The sequence below is a fragment of the Bombina bombina genome, chromosome 3 (genome assembly GCF_027579735.1).
Source record: "Bombina bombina isolate aBomBom1 chromosome 3, aBomBom1.pri, whole genome shotgun sequence".
Lineage (NCBI taxonomy): Eukaryota > Metazoa > Chordata > Amphibia > Anura > Bombinatoridae > Bombina > Bombina bombina.
The window spans coordinates 118744730-118767175 of record NC_069501.1 but is presented as its reverse complement, the minus strand read 5'-3'; the positions used below and the strand labels follow the sequence as shown (position 1 = coordinate 118767175).

The following is a 22446-nucleotide window of genomic DNA, read 5'->3' as shown; positions in this document are numbered from 1 at the left end:
ATTAACTCTGAAAAGTTTCCAATTCCACTGAGTTATTATATGGGTGCAGCCATACTGAAACCTAGCTTTCCCCTTATCTCTCTCTTTTTCTGAGGACAATTAGGGACAGATATAGAACAGACAATGTTAAACACTGCATTGTGCAAACAGTTGGTGAGCGGAAACTCTGTTAGATATTTTATCATTGTTATATTTCAAACAGTCATTGTTTAAACAGTTTGGACACTTTATTGCCTGTTTAACATCTGTCCCTTAGGGCTCGATTTATAAAAGCTCTACGGCTGCAAGTTCTCACAAGAACTTGCTCGCCATATTTAACAAGCAGCGGTCACCAGACCGCTGCTTCCCTAACCTCTTCGCCACCTCTAAGGTGGCGAAATTCAATCTCTGCGGTCTAGTCCAACCAAGAAGATTGACAGCTCCTGCCCGCGCGTGATTGGTTGTGCGCGGGCAGGGGGCGGGATTGCACGTGAGCGCAAAATTGCGCTCGTGTGCAACAGAGAATTCCTGCGGGTAAATTCGCCCCTACACAGGCGAGCTGAGGTGTAAAGGGGCACGTATATGTGCCCCTGTGCGCCTCAGCTTTAATAAATCGAGCCCTTAATGTGCTCAGCAAAGGAGAGAGATAAAAAGAAACCTAGCTTTCAACAAAGTTGTGCCCATCATTTTAAATACTCTAAAGTACTTTGTAAAAACTAAAAGTTTACGCTAATTTCTTTAATATTTAAACTACTAACATATTTTAAAATAATAGGCATATTATTCTTAGTTTAATCTTTGCATTGATTACATCATTATATTTAGCATTACGTCACTGTTTAATATCCCTTTAAGAACGTGAATGTTCAGTTAAAGATTAATAGATAAAGTCTATCACATCTACGTTGGGTCACTAATTATAGAGACGCAGTGTCGTGCTTTTCAAGCTTTATTCTCCAGTGGTTTTGTTCCATCTGTCACTGTTGTCAGATCCCTAAACTCAAGGTGTGTAAAAAGGAGAATACCCCAAAGCAGGATAATGGCTTTTAAAAGCACCTTTTTTGTGCAGCTATTTCTTTTATCTTTTTTTTTCTGACAAAGCAACACATAATGAGATCACAGCATTACAAACACAGGATGACAGATAAGATAAGTGAAACAAAGGATAAAGATAGCCCTGCCCAACAAATTGTCAGCAACTGCTTCTTTCTAAACACAGTTTATTTGCTAATACTGAGATGAAAAAATAAAACTGTTAATTAAAGGGTCATTAAACACTAAATCAATTCTAGATAATTAAAAATTTGATATTACAGTCTCAGTTAAAGGGACACTGTACCTAAATGTTTTCTTTTTTTCTTTTGTGATTCAGATAAAGCATTCAATTTTAAGCAACTTTCTAATTTACTCTTATTATTATTTTTTCTTTGTTCTCTTGCTATCTTTATTTGAAAAAGAAGGCATATAAGCGGATTTTTGGTTCAGACACTGGACAGCACTTGTTTATTGGTGGGTGAATTTATCCACCAATCAGCAAGAACAACCCAGGATGTTCACCAAAAATGGCCGGCATCTAAATTTACATTCTTGCTTTTCAAATAGAGATACCAAGTGAATGAAGAAAATTTGATAATAGGAGTAAATTAGAAAGTTGCTTAAAATTGCATGCTCTATCTGAATCACGAAAGAAAAAATTTGGGTTCAGTGTCCCTTTATAAGGACAGTAGATTATTTGTCGTTGTTGCATTTAAGATGTATTATAGTTTTATATTTTGCAATAAGATTTTAAACCTTTGTGAAAATGTATATATAGTTTCATTTAGATAAGGAGGCCGATTTACCAAATGTCTGTCGGACCTGATCCGACAGTGCGGATCAGGTCCGACAGACATCGCTGAATGTGGAGAGCAATACGCTCGCCGTATTCAGCATTGCACCAGCAGCTCACAAGAGCTGCTGGTGCAACACCGCCCCTGCAGACTCGCGGCCAATTGGCCGCCAGCAGGGAGGTGTCAATCAACCCGATCGTACTTGATCGGGTTGAATTGTGGCGATGTCTGTGGGTTATGGAGCAGCGGTCTTTAGACTGCTGCTTCTTAACTGCTGCCTCAATGGGCCTCAAGATGTCATATAACTGTTGCTTTATCTTTAATTATCTTCTTCTAATACCCCGCCCTCTGTCTGCCCCCAATTAAAAGTACTTTTTTTATGCATGTGACGTTAGCCAATCATTGGCCTAGCCATGCAACACTTTAAAAAAAAAAAAAAGATCTGAAATGCGCATGCACAATAACTTACTAAGGGGAATCCCAATTACGTCAGTAAAGTCTGCAGCATTGCATGAAATCATAACGGAACACAGTAAAAGTAGATTATTATGTCAGATAATATTTTATATGTACTTTTTTTTTAAAAACCCCCCACAATTTTGAGCAGTAAAATAGCAAAGTACAGGTGGCCCTCGTTTTACAACGGTTTAATTGAATAACAACCTTTTTTTCCAGTCATGTGACTGCTATTGAAAAGCATTGAGAAGCAGTGCATTTATTAAAATAGCCAGTACTGGGAGCTGTCCGCTTGTGTTGCAGCAAAGCCAAGCAAGCTGAAATTAATCAGTTTAACCAGACCTGAGCTATCGAGCAGATTTCAAAGGAACAAGATCTTCCTGTCTATAAATCAGTCCAGATTGGAATGCATAGAAAGAACTTTTTGCAGAAAAATGCAAGTGAAGTCTGTGTTGTGTGATTATTTTATTAGGTTTACAATGCTGTTTAGCAAATGTTTTTGTTAATTTAACTTAGTTTAATTATATATTCTGTGTTGTGTGATTATTTTATTAGGTTTATAATGCTGTTTAGCATTTAAAGTCTTCATTTCAAAGCTTTAAAAATAATGTATTAGGTGTTACTTATGACAATTTTGAGAGGGGCCTGGAACCTATCTCCCTCACTTCCCCTTGACTTACATTATAAACTGAGTTTCAAGTTACAACGGTTTCGATTTACAACCATTCCTTCTTGAACCTAACCCCGGCGTAAACTGAGGGCTACCTGTATATTTAATAATGAGCACTTGCACATGCGCATTACAATCACTCCGGTGATCCCAACCGCTCTCAGAATCATTTGTTTGTGTCTTCACGCAGTAAGAGGTGTGCTTGTGTCCAAGAAACTGAGCTATGGATATTGTATTCAATAGCGATTCTTCTTTTTTTCCCTAGGGATCAGTTGTACATACACATTTCCTGTTTGTTCCAAAATAAAAGTAAAATAGATGTATTTTTTACAGAAATGTATAGTTTAATTGCTTACATATTTTAAATTTGTATGTGTTTAATGTCCCTTTCATTAAAGGGCCATAATAGAAATGACGTACTTTAATTTGTTAGAGCATGCAATTTAAAGACTATCGAACACTGTAAAGGGGTTAAACACACAGTAGAAGTGCCGCTTGGGACCTGTGGATCACTTCTGGTCCTGAGCAGAAAGCGCTGCTGATCCAATAAGCAGCTCCACTCTCACTACTCAGACGTGCAACTAGTGCTGCTGATTTGTTCAGAGGTGGCTTTCCGCTAGGTGCCAACAGTGCTTGTGGGTCCCAAGCGCTACTTCTACTATGTGTTTAACCCATTTGCAGGATATAAACACATAGTAGTGTAGGGTCAATAGTCTTACAATTACATTCTCTAACAAGTTAGCTCATATCATTTTCCGACTATTATGGCCCTTTAATGTTTTATTAAACAGTAAAATATATAAAATTTATAAATGCAGCTTTGGCATTATTATTATTTTTTTATTATTTAGGAAATGTCTATAAAAATATCCCTTATCCCCATGGAGATTCATATCATGAGTAAGTTGTTGTTTTAACAATTATTAGACAAAAGTGGCACCAGGATGGCCGAGTGGTTAAGGCGTTGGACTTAAGATCCATGTCCGTGTGGGTATGAACCCCACTTCTGGTAGAGACTTTTCATTTAAATAAAGTTAAATTCTGTTCATTTATAACAATTATTAGATGACACAAAAAAGTATTGTATAAAATATTGCAATACTCCTCATATTTTATTTATTTTGTCTGCAACTGATTTCATTTACCACTGAAAACTGCATTACCCCCCCCCCCCACCCGAGGAATTGGAGACCAAGAGTACACACTGCAGTCATCCTAAAATTGTCTGTGTATTGTACAATGCAGCAGGGGCCTCAAATGTCACATTAGACATCAGATTGCACTCAGTAAAGGAGACTAAGGAACATAAATACTTTCACACTTTTCACAAGGGCGTATCCCTGAATTAGCATAATCAAAGCTTTTTTTTTTCTTTTACAAATTGATAGTTTTAAATACTTTTGCGTTATTGTTAACTATCCATTGCTTAATATACCCTACATAGTTTCTACGTCCCTTTAATCTAGTCTACCCAAAAACAGCCACTTATCAAGATTAATCAGTTACCAAATGATGCGGCCTGATGATGTCATTCACAGTGACGATCCTGCAATTAAGCATATGATATTGTCATTTAATATCTAGAGAGTAATTTTTGGACACACCTGACATACATAAAAGGGAATTATATGCGTTTCTAGTAGATTATACCTACATTACCATTCTAAAGCCAGTGATGGGAATAATATATAGGTGCACCACAAATAAATTGCTTAGTTTGTTTAACATGTTTTCCAGTTAATAAATATAATGTTGTGGTAGCTGGGATGGGTTTTACTCTGGAGAATGTGTGATAGGTTAGTTTTTAGGAATGGATCATTTAATCTGACTCAACTTCCTGTCTGAGACTCTCACATAAATGTACATGATGTCACAAAGTCTGTCTGCTAATTTTGTTAATTATGAGTCCAGTTTGGTTAAAATATTGGGAAGGCTGACCCAACAGTATTGGGGATAATAGGAACAGAAAAAATATGCATGGAAATAATTCCCCTTATATGGGTTTACATCCAATCTTGTTTGAGCAAAACACAATCTTAGTCTTTTTTATCACGGAGTCTTGGCAGCATAGACCTGACACATTGTGAAAGCAAGAACCAAATGGCACAGAATCTGTCTCATTCAGTTCTCTTACAATGGTAATCATTGGAATTACAGTAGTGTTCAATCTATGCCACATTACAAGCAGACTGTAGCCAGACAGATGTATTGTGGGTGCTACTTAGTATATAACCCATACACTTCTTACTTCAAATAAACATATATCAGTCAAAGAATACGTAAAAGGCAAAAGCTGCACAAAAAACCTTACACTCATGTCAGAGTTTAATTTCTCACACAAATACAGCCCTGGTATATTTTCTTAAGATACAGAAAAAGACTGCTTTAGACTTTTTTTCAGTGCCAAGATCTCTCTGAAGTGCACGTGTCAGGTACTGATCTCATAGTTTACCTAGCTGCTCACTGATAGGTGAATTCTTCTGCGCAAGTACGCATTAACTAAAAGATAAACAGCCAAACACAATTTACTCTACAAGCTATAAGTGAAGAAAAATATTTTCTGGAGTGTATTTTGAACCTGGGAATATGAATCAGATATATTTCTTTACCATTAGATTACATTAAATGTATTTAACATTGTAAATGATTTTCAGAAAGCATCTGTTTGTCTTTACTGGGCTGCACAATATAAAATGTAAAAAAATGCTATTAAAATGACAGTGGCAAACCTTTGATCCAGTAACAAATCCAGTGTTACTTCTCCAATAAGTGATGGGAGGGGGTTTGTCCATTTAAAAATGGCAACAAACAAGATGTTAATGTGTTCATAAAGCTTTCACACTTGGCTGATATATTAAAGGGATATGAAACCCCCAAAAATGTATTTTGTGATTCAGACATAGAACACTATTTTAAAAAAACTTTTCAATTGACTTCTATTTTCAAATTTGCTTGGTTCCCATGATATTCTGTGTTGAAGAGATACCTAGGTATGCATCTGGTGCACTACATGACAGGAAATAGTGCAAGTTGATAGCATTCTTGTAAAACTGCTGCCATACAGTGGCGTAGCGTGGGGGGGGGGCACAGGGGCGGTTGCCCTGGGCGCATAATTCTTAGGGGCGCAAAATTTCAAAAGAGGAAGTCGCCTGCCAATTCATAAGGTGTGCTACCGTGCACACTCACAAATGCATCACAGGAGTATGGGGGGCGTGGGGGGGATCTGTGCAGGCTGAGGCTAGCTGCTGGTAAGCAGAAAGAGCCATCTCCTTATCATGAGGTGCGCTCCTCCGCTCTCACTGTCTCACATACAGGGCCGGCGATCAGCATCAGCTCATTGCTTCTAGCAAGCATCAGCTGACAGCCAATTGCCGGCTGGAAACCTCTACTCTGCGATGATTGATGGTTATTAACGCTGCATGTAAGATGTTTCCATACAACGTTAAGCCAAATTTGAAACATGCCCCCCTTTCCATGCAGCCAATCAGCTGCTAGTTGCTGCCAGTCAATGGCTGTGCTGTACAGTTTAAATTGCAACCAATGGCACAGTTTAGCTTCAGCCAATGGCTGTAGCCTGACTGTAGTTTTGTGAGGTTGAAACTCAGGCAGTGAGGCGACAAGGTGTGCTGGCTGCCTTGCTCGAGAAGAAGATTAGTGCTACTGCTGCCTGTAATAAAAAATATATGTGTTTGGTAAGTGACAGTCAAAATTTTACTTAAATTTGACTTTGTACTTTGAAATGACTTTGAAATTGTACTGCAGTAAAGTTGTTCAAAATACACAGGAAACAACTTCATGCTCATGACGTTTGGTTCTAGTCTTCTTTATTTGTAAATTTAAGATCTGTTATTTTTGTCGTTAAAAATAAAGCTTTGTTTGTTTAAAAAAAAAAACTGTCTCCTAAGTTGTTTAGCTGGCTGATAGATTCAAAGCAAATTTGCCAATCCCTACTGTACTGGTGGAAGAGACTCAGTCAGTGCTAATGGGTTAGGGGGCGCAATACTTGCCTTGCCCTGGGCGCTGACAACCCACGCTACGCCACTGCTGCCATATAGTGCTCCAGAAATGGGCCGGTTCAATTTTATATCATAAGTTTCAAACCGCTTGCTCTATCTGAATCACGAAAGAACATTTTTGGATTTCATATCCTTTTAAGGTATGGCAAGGCACCAGAGATGTTTTGTGATCATAAGGTGCTTTATGTCCCTTTAAACCAAACTCAAAATGAGCAGTGAATCTCTATACATTTTGGAGATTTCAGTCTGAGTTTTGTTATATTACTATAAAAATGATAAAATTAAAAAAACAAAAAAACTGTTTTGTTAGAGACTTGTACCTTTGATGTTTAGTAGCAAGGTGCTCTATCCCTTGGGCTATATCGATACTCAATAAATATTTTTGTAGTTTTCCATGTTTTAACAACATAGAGAATAAAACTTCTGGTGAATCCTACACGCAGGTAATATTTGGGGCTAGATTTATAAAGCCCTTCTCTGCTGCTGCTTGATAAATACTTACTGCAGGTTCTCCTGTACAAACCTGCAGTCAGTAGGTATTCATCAGACCACTGCTTTCCTACCCTGTTCTCCAACTCTTGAATTTCAATCTCCCCAGTCTCGTCCGACCAGTAAGATTGACAGCTCCTGGCTGCACGTGATTGGCTGTGCGCAGGCAGGGGTGGCAGGGGCGGACTGATCAGCCGGGCAAATAGGGCCTGGACAGAGGGCCCAGCATGTAGGGGGGCCCACAAATGCCATCTCCATGTGTCTGGTGTGCTTATTAACCTGGAGTTGACAGCTGCCCTATCAGCAACTAAGCAGTTAAGTGTGGGTTTAGTGGGGTCTTAGGCCTGGATGTGGGGTTTTCTTGCTTGGTGGCCCCAGAGTGGGGGCCTTGTGCCTGGATTGTGGGATTTGTTGCTTGGGGGCCCTAGATTGTGGGGTGGGTGCTGGAGGTTGGGGGCCCTGTCTCCGGCCCTTGACATTGGGGGTCCTGGCCCTGGAGGTTGGGGGGGCAGGTGGGGGAAGGGGGGCTACCATGTTCATGGGTCAGTGTGAGACAGTGGAGGCCCTTCCCTAATTTTTGCCCGGGGCCCTGATTGGTCTCAGTCCGCCCCTGGGGGGTGGTGTTGCATGCAATTGCACAGGAGCACTCATGTGCAGTGTTAAATGCAGGCAGCGGATTGCTGCCCCCCCCAGAGGAGAAGACTGGCAGACAGGGGTTAATATGTATGCCTCTGTTCACCACAAAATGATAAATGGAGCCCTTGGTAATAAAAAAGAACTTTATGCTAAGGGATAGATTTCTCAAACTGATGCGGACAGGGGCGCATATACGCACCCCTGACCGCCGCAGCTCGCCTCTGGCTGGGCTAATTTCCCTGGAGGAATTTACCATTGCACACGAGTGCTATTTTGCGCTTGTGTGCAATCCCGCCCCCTGCCCCCACACAGCCAATCACGAGCAGGCAGGAGATGTCAATCTCCCCGGTCGGACTAGAAGGCGGAGATTGAATTTCGCCATCTTTGAGGTGGCGAAAGGTTAGGAAAGCAGCGGTCTGATGACCGATGCTTGTTAAATACGGCCTTAAATACGACGGGGCTCAAAGGCTGGTGAAAGCCTTTGATAAATCGCCCCCTAAGTATCTTAAAGATGTATTTATGCCTAAACCATTAGATCTGAAAACTGTAAATGTTCTAATTCTTACTCTGTTTACTTTTCAAGGCTATCCATGCTACATATCTATCCCTAATTTGATTTTACTTAAAATGACAGTGACTATCCTTTTCTGCACACAAAAGAACAGATTGGCTGCTCCAAATAAGGCAAATGATGGTTGGAGTTTGGCTACTGAAAAATTTGCAGTAAATAAAGTGTTATTTTAGACTTTGCTGAGTGTTATTTTATTGCAAAATAACAAAAATGTATTGTAATTACAAGAACTTCACTTTCCCTTAAAGGACCAGTCAACACAGTAGATTTGCATAATCAACAAATGCAAGATAACAAGACAATACAATAGCACTTAGTCTGAACTTCAAAAGAATAGTAGATTTTTTTTTTTCTGACAGTTTTAGAAGTTATGTCTATTTCCATTCCCCCTGTACCATGTGACAGCCATCAGCCAATCACAAATGCATATACGCTTATTCTGTAAATTCTTGCACATGCTCAGTAGGAGCTGGTGACTCAAAAAGTTTAAGACTGTACTTTTTTTCAATGGAAGTAAATTGGAAAGTTGTTTAAATTACATGCTCTATCTGAATAATAAAAGTTTAATTTTTGACTTGAGTGTCCCTTTAACCCCTGCAAAAACTGTCAGTTAGTGACAATTGACGTACCTGGTAAGTCCTTGGTCTAATTGAGTGCTGGGAGCGATTGCGATCGCTTCCAGCAGCTCTCAGGGTATTGCAGTGATGCCTCGATATTGAGGCATCCTGCAATACCCTTTTTCAAGCATCCATTATGCAGAGAGAGACACTACATAAAAAGCTATATTTTATAAAAAAATTTTTTTTTAAAAACTTTGTTTTTGGGGGCAAACTGGGTACTGGCAGACAGCTGCCAGTACCCAAGATGGCAGCAAATAGGTAGTGGGGGGAGGGTTAGAGAGCTGTTTGAGGGGGATCAGGGAGGTTGGGGGCTAAGGGGGGTCCATCACAGCTGAATAAATAATAAAAAAACAAGTCATAAAAAACAAACAAAAAAAAAAACAACTTATTTTAGTACTGGCAGACTTTCTGCCAGTACTTAAGATGGCGGTGACAATTGTGGGGTGGGGGAGGTAAGAGAGCTGTTTGGGAGGGATCAGGGGGTGGGATGTGTCAGATGGGAGGCTAATCTCTACACTAAAGCTAAAACTAACCCTGCATTGGGAGAGAATGTGTTATTTTCTCTGAGTTTTGGGAGAGAATGTGCTACAAGCTACCTAATTAACCCCTTCACTGCTGGGCATAATGCAAGTGTGGTGCACAGCGACATTTAGCGGCTTTCTAATTGCCAAAAAGCAACGCCAAAGCCATATTTATGTCTGCTATTTCTGAACAAAGGGGATCCCAGAGAAGCATTTACAACCATTTGTGCCATAATTGCACAAGCTGTTTGTAAATAATTTCAGTAAGAAACCTAAAGTTTGTGAAAAAATTATTAAAAAAGTAAAAATTTTTTTTTTATTTGATCGCTATTGGCGGTGAAATGGTGGCATGATATATACTAAAATGGGCCTAGATCAATACTTTGGGTTGTCTACTACACTCCAGTAAAATTAACCCTACAAGCTCCCTAATTAACCCCTTCACTGCTGGGCAGAATACACGTGTGGTGCGCAGCGCATTTAGCGGGCCTTCTAATTACCAAAAAGCAATGCCAAAGCCATATAAGTCTGCTATTTCTGAACAAAGGGGATCCGAGAGAAGCATTTACAACAATTTGTGCCATAATTGCACAAGCTGTTTGTAAATAATTTCAGTGAGAAACCTAAAATTGTTTGACCTCATTTGGCGGTGAAATGGTGGCATGAAATATACCAAAACGGGCCTAGATCAATACTTTGGGTTGTCTTCTAAAAAAAAATATATACATGTCAAGGGATATTCAGTGATTCCTGACAGATTTCAGTGTTCCAATGTAACTAGCGCTAATTTTGAAAAAAAGTGGTTTGGAAATAGCAAAGTGCTACTTGTATTTATTGCCCTATAACTTGCAAAAAAAGCATAGAACATGTAAACATTGGGTATTTCTAAACTCAGGACAAAATTTAGAAACTATTTAGCATGGGTGTTTTTTGGTGGTTGTAGATGTGTAACAGATTTTGGGGATCAAAGTTAGAAAAAATTGTGTTTTTTTCAATTTTTTCCTGATATTTTATATTTTTTTATAGCAAATTATAAGATATGATGAAAATAATGGTATCTTTAGAAAGTCCATTTAATGGCGAGAAAAACTGTATATAATGTGTGTGGGTACAGTAAAGGAGTAAGAGGAATAATACAGCTAAACAAAAACACTACAGAAATGTAAAAATAGCCATTGTCCTTAAAGGGACAGTCAACACCAGAATTTTTGTTGTTTTAAAAGATAGATAATCCCTTAATTACCAATTCCAAAGTTTTGCATAACCAACACAGTTATCATTATACACATTTTACCTCTGTAATTACCTTGTAGCTAAGCCTCAGCAGACTGCCCCCTTATTTCAGTTCTTTTGACAGACTTGCATTTTAGCCAATCAGAGCTGTCTCCATGGTAAATTCACATGCATGAGCTCAATGTTATCTATATAAAACACGTGAACTAATGCCCTCTAGTGGTGAAAACCTATCAAAATGCATTTAGATTAGAGGTGGCCTTCAAGGTCTAAGAAATTAGCATATGAACCTCCTAGGCTTAGCTTTCGACTAAGAATACCAAGAGAACAAAGCAAAATTGGTGATAAAAGTAAATTGGAAAGTTGTTTAAAATTACATGCACTATTTGAAACATGAAAGTTTTTTTTTTTACTTGACTGTCCCTTTAAGGGTAAGCAAATTGAAAAATGCTCTGGTCATTAAGGAGTAAAAGCTATTTTAGTGTAAATAAACCCACTTGGTGTACATAGTGTTTCTTAGCTCATTTTTAACCTTGCATGCTCAATAGATAGGGTTTGGGCTAGTAGTACCTAAAAAAATACACATCAAGTATTCTAGAATCAAACTAGATATATGACATGAGCATACAGTTCAAAATCAATATAAACTCCAGATCAACACAATTTGCAAAAATATATATATAAAAAATACACAGTCACCTAATTTCTTGCCCCCCCCACCCCCTCAATCTCTATATTGTAAATTAAATTCTTGTGAAGACCTCACAGGGCTAAAACTCATGTAATTCTCTAAGTAAAGAGATAGAACTGGAAATCCCAGACATTAATCAATTGCCTTTAATAAGTAATAAAGTTCTCTAGGACAGAGTTCCTTAAACTTTTTTTCCCTAAGACCCAGTGTTATAATACCACATACCTTCGCAACACTATTTTTATGCTTGGTCTGAAAATTTCTGAAGTTATATACAAGATAGCTGCAATTTTTGTCAAAGTGAGTAAAATGTGTGTGTTCTTTATACACCACACACACACAACAAACACACACACTCTCATATTACACATAAACACACCACACACTCTCCGACAACAGATACACACTCTCATATATTACACATACACACACTCTCCTACAACTGATACACTCTTATATTACACATACACACACTCTCCTTCAACATACACACAGTCACATATTACACATGCACACACCATACACAATCTCCTAAAATACACACTCTCCTACAACACACACACTAATACAACACACGCCACACTCATAACACAAACACTCTCTCATATTAGATATATACACCACACTCACATAACACACACACACCCTCCTACAACACGCACACACTCTCATATTACACATACACACTCTCATATTACACATAGACACACCATACACTCTCCTACAACAGATACACACTCTCATATATTACACATACACACACTCTCCTACAACTGATACACTCTCATATTACACATACACACACTCTCCTTCAACATACACACACTCACATATTACACATGCACACACCACACACAATCTCCTAAAATACACACACTCTCCTACAACACACACACTAATACAACACACGCCACACTCATATAACACACACACACACTCTCATATTACATATACACACTCACATAACACACACACACACCCTCCTACAACACGCACACACTCTCATATTACACATACACACTCTCCAACAGACACACACTCTCATATTACACATAAACACACCACACACTCTCCTACAACAGATACACACTCTCATATATTACACATACACACACTCTCCTACAACTGATACACTCTCATATTACACATACACACTCTCCTTCAACATACACACACTCACATATTACACATGCACACACCACACACAATCTCCTAAAATACACACACTCTCCTACAACACACACACTAATACACCACACGCCACACTCATAACACACACACACTCTCATATTACATATACACACTCACATAACACACACACCCTCCTACAACACGCACACACTCTCATATTACACATACACACTCTCATATTACACATAGACACACCATACACTCTCCTACAACAGACACACATTCTCATATTACACATACACACACTCTCCTTCAACATACACACTCACATATTACACATGCACACACTCTCCTTCAACATACACACTCACATATTACACATGCACACACCACACACAATCTCCTAAAATACACAAACTCTCCTACAACACACGCACAAGTTGTGACCCAGTAAACATGGTGTTGCAACCTGCAACCCAGTAATGCGTCCTGACCCATAGTTTGAAAAACCCTGCTCTAGTACAGGGACTCAACAGAACAAAGTGTAAAATTAACAAACCACTAGTTTTATGTAGTGTATTGTACTCTGCCTGTCTCCCCTTCATATCAAGATATTCAGGGATCATTCCTTAGAGAGATATAGCAAAGATTACCTTTGTAGAATCTCCTGATATCTCAGAGTGCTGGCAGATCATTTTAGATAATATCATCTGAGGGGAGAACTTTAGAGAATAGGTTCCATTGTCATAATGCACATTCTAAAAGAGAGCAAGAGAGAAAGGGGTGGATAAAGCCATTTATAAAGCCATGATGTTTATATGCAACATACAATTTGCAGAACATGTGTACAATTAACTGATGTTCTATATTGTTTACTGGCAGCAGTAAAAATAAAACTTTCTTGAAACAGCATAATCAGAGACAATTAGCCATTTCCTAGCATGGTTCTACTAACTGTACTTTTATATCCTTTTTTTATTTATTTATAGTTACATAGAGTTCTTTGAGAATCTATTTTTATTGAGGAAAATCTGTTTCTTCCAGTCCACACCACATTCCAAAATAATTTCCCCCCTAAAAATCTGTTTGTGTGGTTTTATGTGTATATTTAATAGCACAGATCTGTCTTGAATCCTTTCTGACCACTATAAACCAAGTACATGTTAGTAGTCATACTAGGCAGCACACACACAAAAATGACCAAATCACTAAATATAGCCCTACTGGTTTGGCAGCGTGCAGTGGCAGGAGGTGGGGCCAGGGGAAACTCAGGATTTGAAGGTTTTCTGTGAGTTGTTGCTGAGCTTAGATCACATCTGTTCCCGCCGCCTGTGATCGGATTAAATTACTGCACATTTAAACTGAATGAGGCTTTTACAGAGGGAGCCTCGCAGCAAACAGCACCTCTGTCCTCTTCTGGGGGGAAGTGAGGGACAGAAGCACTCGCTGCGGCTGCTGCACATTCCTCATTTATGGTGGTGCAAAACCTGTGACATTAAAACAAACTTTATGTACTATTATATATTTTAAATCTGATTGGGAATAACTGGACACAGACTGGAATTGCAGTTTGCAAATAATTGTGGAGAGTTGGGATTGTATTACATGATTTTGAACAGCTTTTTTTGGAGTTGATTTGTAAAGTGGCTTCTAGTGTTCACCCTTGTTGGATCCTATCTCTCTGTTCAGGATGCCGGCTGCAGCTGGGGACGGACTGGGCGATTCCCCCTCCAGGTTCCTGGCTGGAGAGAAACCTCCTATTCAGCTGGAAGAGACTTTCCTCCCGGCCTGTGTGAGCACCGTGTCCCGGGAGACCCTGCGCACCTTCCAGCACACCAAGCGGGTCGGAAACTACCTCATAGGCAGGAAGCTGGGAGAGGGCTCTTTTGCTAAAGTCCGGGAGGGATTGCACGTAGTGTCTGGCGAAAAGGTAAATTGCACTTTTACATATATTTAGTTCTATTTAACTGTAGGAAAACACCTTGCTCTCTTGTCAACTAGTTTCATTAAAGTAATTCAACCACTAGTGTTTTTGTAAATAACATTATTTTACAGCATTCAAACCCATACTGCTGATAGAGCAGTAATGTAAAATAATTGACTTTTTTTTTGTTTACTTTATAATGCATTTTTAATTGATTAAGATATAAATATGTTGTAGATGGTGGGAAAAAAAGTTTAGTTTCTAAATAATGTTGATTTGCATTATGCAAGGCTCAATTTCAGGGATATTGTAAACCTGATGCAGATCACTCAGCGTGTAGTGCACAACTGGATTAACAAAGGTAGAAAGACAATAACTCACTATGGGAGACCATTTGAAAGAAACCTGTCAAGCAAGTGGCCCACTACATTATTCATTCATTATCATCATTTAAAAGATAAGAGAGAACTGTAACATTACCTCAGATTCACTCAGCTTTTCATTATTTACATGCAGTTCTGGGACTGATTCCAGAGAGAGCCAATGGCACATGTGTATTAAAAAACATAGCTTTTACAAATAATACTGTGTGTTCTTTACAAACATGATCAGCTATAGGTGCAGGCAGCAAACTATCACTTGCTTTACTGATAACCAATTAGAATAATCTGTTTCCAGTTAATCACAGTTTAATGAAGATTCCTTGACATCCAGTTGGTTCCTTATTAGTGACATCCAGTTACTGAGGATAATCATTTTAAAAGCAATGTTTCCTATAAAACATAATAGTAACTTCATATGACATTGTTAAAAAAAATAATTGATATTGTTTGCATTGGCTGTTTTCAATCTTTTGCCAATGTAAATATTTATATCATCTGCAGATAAGGAAATGGGGAGAAAAAAAACACTTGATTACAATGTAGAGGAATGGAAAGTTGCTGTTATTTTTTACAGAAACCCTGGTCAGCAGCTGCCTAGGGGGCATTATGATGCATAACAAACCTCTACAACACACAGCTCATACTTAGCTGCAATTCTCATTTAAACAATATTTAATATTTTACAGTAGAAACAAGTTAGCAAGGATCAGAGTTGTATAATTTAACCACTAAGCAACCAGCGATGACCCACAATGCATCACAGTTCTTGCAGGCAGCAATGAAACCAAATAATGTAAAAAATAAATATAATAATAAAAATGAATACAATATCTGTCACACTGTTTGAACTTTGGGCAAACTTACTGAAATACCACTCAAATAATGTTTGAAAACGGTTTATTGGATATACAGTTGAAAATCTACAGTAACAGTAGAAAACCAGTTGTTTTTTTTATGCAGACATTTATATTTCATTACATTTAATATCTTCTGGTATTGGCAGTGTAAATGTTTTAATTTCACATTAAAGGGACAGTCTACCATAGAAATGTTATTGTTTTAAAAGATAGATAATCCCTTTATTACCCATTCCCCAGTTTTGCATAACCAACACAGTAATATTAATGTACTTTTTACCTTTGTGATTACCTTGTATCTAGGAACCTTCTTCCAGCCCCCTGATCACATGACTGTGACTGTTTATTATCTATTGTCTTAAATTTAGCATTGTATTGTGCTAGATCTTAAATAACTTTCTGTGCCTGAACACAGTGTTATCTATATGGCCCACGTGTACTTTCTGTCTCTTTGTGTTGAAAAGAGATTTAAAAAGCATGTGATAAGAGGCAGCCCTCAAAGGCTTAGAAATTAGCATATGAGCCTACCTAGGTTTAGTTTAAACTAAGAATACCAAGAGAAAAAAGCAAATTTGATGATATAAGTAAATTGGAAAGTCGATTAAAATTAAAAGTCCTATCTGAATAATGAAAGTTTAATTTATACTAGACTGTCCCTTTAAAATCCTGTGCGAAACATGTCATAAGTGTTTTTAGTACAGCACTGAAGGCTGAAATAATTCCTCAAAAGATATTTCTCTTGTGCCAAAATTCTTCAGATTTCAGCACTCTAGTTCACAAAAGTTTTCTTTACATTTGGCTGTAACATTTATTAGGTATTTTTACAAAAGGGTTTAATAGGTTGTTGTCTATAAAGTATTAAACATTATTTTTTTATATTAATATTCTAATTTTATTATTCGGATGATGGGTTTATATTAATTGTATAGAGGAGAAAGTTAGCAACCCTGTTCTAGTTCACAGAGAATATTTTTTTTCTTCTTTTCCTGTGGTCACTTGAACAATTAGGAAATACACCACTTTATAAAAGTCTAATTTGATAGTACATTTCTTGATGAATTAAGTCCAAGGACTCAACAGGAAAACTACAAGTGGTTTAAATCTTTCTCTATCCTTGTTATATGCTGTTAGTTTAGCTGACCTCAGTATTCTACACCTGTAGAGAATTAAAGGGACAGTAAATGTAGTTTTTATGTCTTAAGCATTGCATAATATCATATCATTCATGCGCTTACATACTTAAAACCCCAGTGTGCATATTTTCAATTTTACCCATCCACTCACTGCATCTAGGATATTTTTACAGCTTTGATATGGCAGGCGGTACAGCCAGTCAGACTCTGTAACCCCCTCCCCCTATAGATGCAGTGTCTCTATGAATGTAGGCAGAGCACACCCACTATGCTCTAGCTGCTGTAGCTTTGGTCTGTGCAAACTGGCTAGTGTCATTTTACTTTCGGATGGTACAGTGTCTGACCGCAATCTCAAACTAAAATAAAGACAAAATGGGTGTTCTGGGGGGCCAATTCGGAGTTAAATATCTGCATGGGTGGAGGGTTAAACAAAACGTTAAAGGGGGACAGTAAAGTCAAAATGAAACTTTTATGATTCAGAGCATGATATTTTAAACAACTTTCCAATTTCATTTTGTTATCAAGTTTGCTTTGTTCTCTTGGTATCTTTTACTGAAGAGTAAAACTAGGTAGACTCAAAAGAGCTCAGGAGTGTGCACGAGTCGTTAGTACTCTATGGCAGCAGTATAACAAAGCTACAAATAATGTTGCAAAACACCGCTGCCATAGAATACTAAAGACACGTGCACACTCCTGAGCTCTTATAAGCCTACCTAGTTTTGCTCTTCAATAAAAGATGCCAAGAGAATGAAGCTAATTTGATAACAGAAGTAAATCGGAAAGTTGTATAAAATTGCAGGCTCTATCCAAATCATGAACGTTTCATTTTTACTTTGCTGTCCCTTTTTTAGCTAATGTTACAAGCCCTTTGGATAAACAATTTGTTTGCACTGTCATAATTACTATTATCTGTTTACTGTCCCTTTAACTGTTAAACTAATGTATCATATTGGTCTTTAATTTTTATTTTAAAAACATATTTTTAAGTTAAAATGTTGTGTAGGTTGAGGCAATGGGGCCCATTTATCAAGCTCCGAATGGAGCTTGTGGGCCCGTGCTTCTGGCGAGTCTTCAGACTCGCCAGAAACAGCAGTTATGAAGCAGCGGTCTAAAGACCGCTGCTCCATAACCCTCTCCGCCTGCTTTGATGAGGCGGACAGGAATCGCTGGAAATCAACCCGATCGAGTACGATTGGGTTGATTGACACCCCCTGCTGGCGGCCCATTGGCCGCGAGTCCGCAGGGGGCGGCGTTGCACCAGCAGCTCTTGTGAGCTGCTGGTGCAATGCTGAATACGGAGAGCGTATTGCTCTCCGCATTCAGCGAGGTCTGTCGGATCAGGTCCGCAAGACCTTTGATAAATAGGCCCCATAGGCTTAAAGAAGGGATTTATATGTGATGTACAATTATATATAAACAAGTGCTGTACAGGGTCTTGGACTTTCTTTTTCAAATAAAGATAGCAAGAGAACAAAGAAAATTGATAATAGGAGTAAATTAGAAAGTTGCTTAAAATTGCATGCTCTATCTGAATCACGAAGGACAAAATTTGGGTTCAGTATCCCTTTAAATTTCCATAATTCAGATAGATCATGCAATTTTATACAAGTTTCCAATTTACTTCTATTATAAAATTTGCTTTATTCTCTTAGTATCCTTTGAAGAGCATACTAGGGTAAGCTCAGGAGCAGCAATACACTACTGGGAGCTAGCTGCTGATTGGTTGCTGTGCACATACGCCTGTTGTCATTGGCTCACCTGCAGTGTTCACCTAGCTCCCAGTTATTGCATTCAATAAAGGATATCAAGATAATAGAGTTAAATTGGAAAGTTGTTTGTAATTATATGTATTATCTGAATCACAAAAGATAAAAATTGAGTTTCATGTCCATTTAAAACCGGGCTTGACAAATTTGTTCAAAATCTAGAAACCATAAACTTTTAACCATTCATATGATCCTTGAATTCAAATTTATAGATATGGACATTTTTTTGGGGACTCTAAACCAGGGTGCCAAGACTTATTTTAAAGGGTCAGGCTACTCCAAAATTTGTATTGTTGAAACAGATAGACAGCACCTTTTTACTTCCCATTCCCCAGCTTTGCACAGCAAACATTGTTATTAATATGCTTTAAACTAGAGCTGCAACAACTAATCGTCATAATCGATAATAATCGATTATGAAAATAGTTGTCAACGAATCTCATAATCGATTAATCGATTAGTTGGTCTGTGCACAACTCCAGCTGCTTTATAACACTGAGCTCCTGCACATGGTATTGTGTTTTATGGTTATGTCCTTAGCCTAAAGGACATCTACAGACGTCTACTTTTCACTTTTTCAGGACAGTATACGTTTACAACTACCGCTGGCTTATGTGCAACCCAGATATAATAGTCATCATTTGAATTGTTTATATTAAATCTGGTGATTTGGAACTATGCTTTTCATGATATAGTGCTGAGCTTGTTGTTTACACCTAGCCCTAGATTGATGGGAGCTATTTAAATTGATGTGCACTATTATCTGTTTGCACATTTATTAGCAGATCGCTTGCTATTGCTGATTATATGTACTGTATAAATAAATGTGTAAGGCTTTGTCCTGTTATTGATATACAGTCCTTAGCACTTTTGATTTGTTTTTTTATTGTTTTTTTTATATTTGTAATATATTGTGATAATATGTACCAGATTCAACCTATATGTATATATCTGTTATTTTTAGAGCGGACTAGATATTTCCCCCTAACATTATAGCTGGTTATTTACCATTGCATATATATATTCAAGATATTTTTTATGTAAGAATGAAGTCAAGGGTTACTTTATTGAGAGGCCCCTTGCCAAGGTGAAAACCCCTTTGCATTGGTGAAGAGCTAACATAGATAAATATCCCACTTTGGTGAAATTGGCAAAACCCTACTTATACATCTCAAGCACCTCAACACCATCTTAGTGCCTTATTCTCTGCTGCAGGAAATATAGCTGCAAACAGAGAACCAGCCTTAGCCAGAAGCATGTGGACATGTTGAGATTTTTGCAATTCAATGCAAAGTTTCTGAAAGAGTGAATAACAGAATGTTATTAACAGTGATAGTCTAATTCTTTCTAGTTCTACCTCTTTTCAAACAGTTTGTGGTTTGGTTTTGTTTAATTATAAAACTGTTCTGTGCTGCTTAAAAATTGGACAAACAGTTGTGTTAATGTAAAGTTTTAGTCTGAAGTTTGTATTTGTAACACACTCAGTATGTAGATTTTATTTAAAATATAGGAAACAATTATTGATTTTTTTTTTATCCGATTAGTCGATTAATCGAAAAAATAATCGGCCGATTAATCGATTATGAAAATAATCGTTAGTTGCAGCCCTACTTTAAACCTCTAAACTTCAGTGTGAAAGTTATCTTTGATTAAAAAAAAAAGTTTCACTTATTTTGCCATTGGGAAATGACCTCCAAACTCCTACCACAGTTTGCTTAGTCTGGTCGGTAGCTGCAGCCAATGACAATCAACTCACGCATAAGGTATGAGACTTGCACAAGTGAAATCGTGCACGCGCAATGAGAATAGACTAGTGTATCAGCTTATCAAGTTCTCTGTACATTGCAAATGTGCACAAGTGTAAGGGCATACATAAAGGCACTTCAAGGAGGAGAGTGGAGTTTGGCAGCCACTTCAAATTGGCGAAATAAAATAAACTATAAATATAAAGTATAACCTTCACACTGCAGTTAGTGCTAATGAATGCAGGAGGATTGTCGGGGAACAAACGATGCGTCTAAGTAGACTGTACCTATAATTGCCTAATTATGCTTAGTGAAACAACTTTGCAATATGCTGTATTTTGCTCCCCGGTCCTGTAATTTAACTTTGAAAGTAAAGTAAGAACTTTTCATTAATGAGGACTGGAAGTGCACATGGCATTGTCTACAAATTCTTCACACTCACCTCTTATATTAATTTATTGATAGTTAACTGCAAAACACTAGAAACATATTGTAAATTCAAAGTGTACTGTTTGTCATGCTTTATATAGAAACCTGTGTGATGAGGTGCTAAGACTAGCCGTAACAAACTATTGTAAGCAGCTATTGTTATTTGTCGAATAAGGAATTTCCACTCCAACATTTTGTGATCTACATACAAGAACATTGTAATGGGGAGGGCAAATTAATCACAGACCTGGTAGAAAGATAGATATATGTCTGGGAGCTGTGGCTTCTATGATTTGTTAAAAGCTTGTAAAGACTCTAAGATAAAAATAAATCTATAAGCTTGTACCCAGACCCATCTGATTCATATTTAGCAGTTACTTGCTTCAGTGGTCTGTCTGATCTCCCCTTAGTTTTCCTTATGTGTGTTCTGTCTACAAATGATAGACAGCTACAGGTATCTTCTCATTCCCCCTACAAGATAACCAGTTCATCTACTGCTGCAGAATCAACATTTTAACTATGCTTTGCGTTTTGTGGTTTTTATTAACAACCACTAAAAGGACATTTTTTATGATAAACAGATCCACTCCATATTAACATCTCCTTTTAACTTGTTGGTATAATACACTCAGTACCACACAAGTTAGCCTGGAAGAGAAAGGTATTGCTGTAGTCAGCTTTTTGTAGATTCACAGGACACAATTACATTCTATAGTTCAGTTAATCAATTATAGTATTCTATGTGTGGGTCATCTCATGGGTAACTGGCTTGTAAATTATTAAGATTTTTAAACCCCTGCATTGTACCATCATCTTAAGTGGTCAACAATGTAACTATGAAATTGAACCTTTTGATCTACATATTTTCTGCATCATACTTACAACTTATCACATCCACCTTCCACTGATGTATATCCATCTGCTTAGTACTGTCTGTTGGAACCAAGAGCACTAGGTACAGGGACCAACTGGCAGAAAACTGTGTCTGGCTACCACACCCACATAGTATTTAGTCAGAGGATATTTAGGTAAGTTGGAATGGAGAGACCAGAGAGGAACACCCTAAGTTTTTGCAGCTGGATGCCATTGGAGTTTTTATAGACAACCACTGCTAACCCCCCCCCAAGCTGTTTTTATGCATAACTAATTAGTAATGCATAAAATAATAATCCAGGGATCAGTTACAAACTGGCTAATAAGTACAAATATCCATTAAATAAAAAATAAATGACAAAATAACCTCCTTTAGATGCAACACATTAAAATGGGTTTGTCTCTTGTCACTTTTGTTAAGAACTCTCCTTACAGTGCATTTATTTAAATTATAATTGTTCATCTCTGCATTGATGTACAGTGAATATTGTTTC

At 37.8% G+C, this 22446-nt stretch overlaps 1 protein-coding gene across 1 annotated transcript in view; it reads left to right on the top strand.

The window, feature by feature from the left end:
- The first annotated feature begins 14211 nt into the window (after positions 1 to 14211).
- HUNK (hormonally up-regulated Neu-associated kinase) overlaps positions 14212 to 22446 on the top strand; it is a 56929-nt gene continuing 48694 nt past the window's right edge. Inside the window, exon 1 of the mRNA XM_053705974.1 lies at positions 14212 to 14772. Within this exon, the coding sequence (XP_053561949.1) occupies positions 14533 to 14772 (240 nt within the window). The 5' untranslated portion in view covers positions 14212 to 14532. The remainder of the gene's footprint in view (positions 14773 to 22446) is intronic.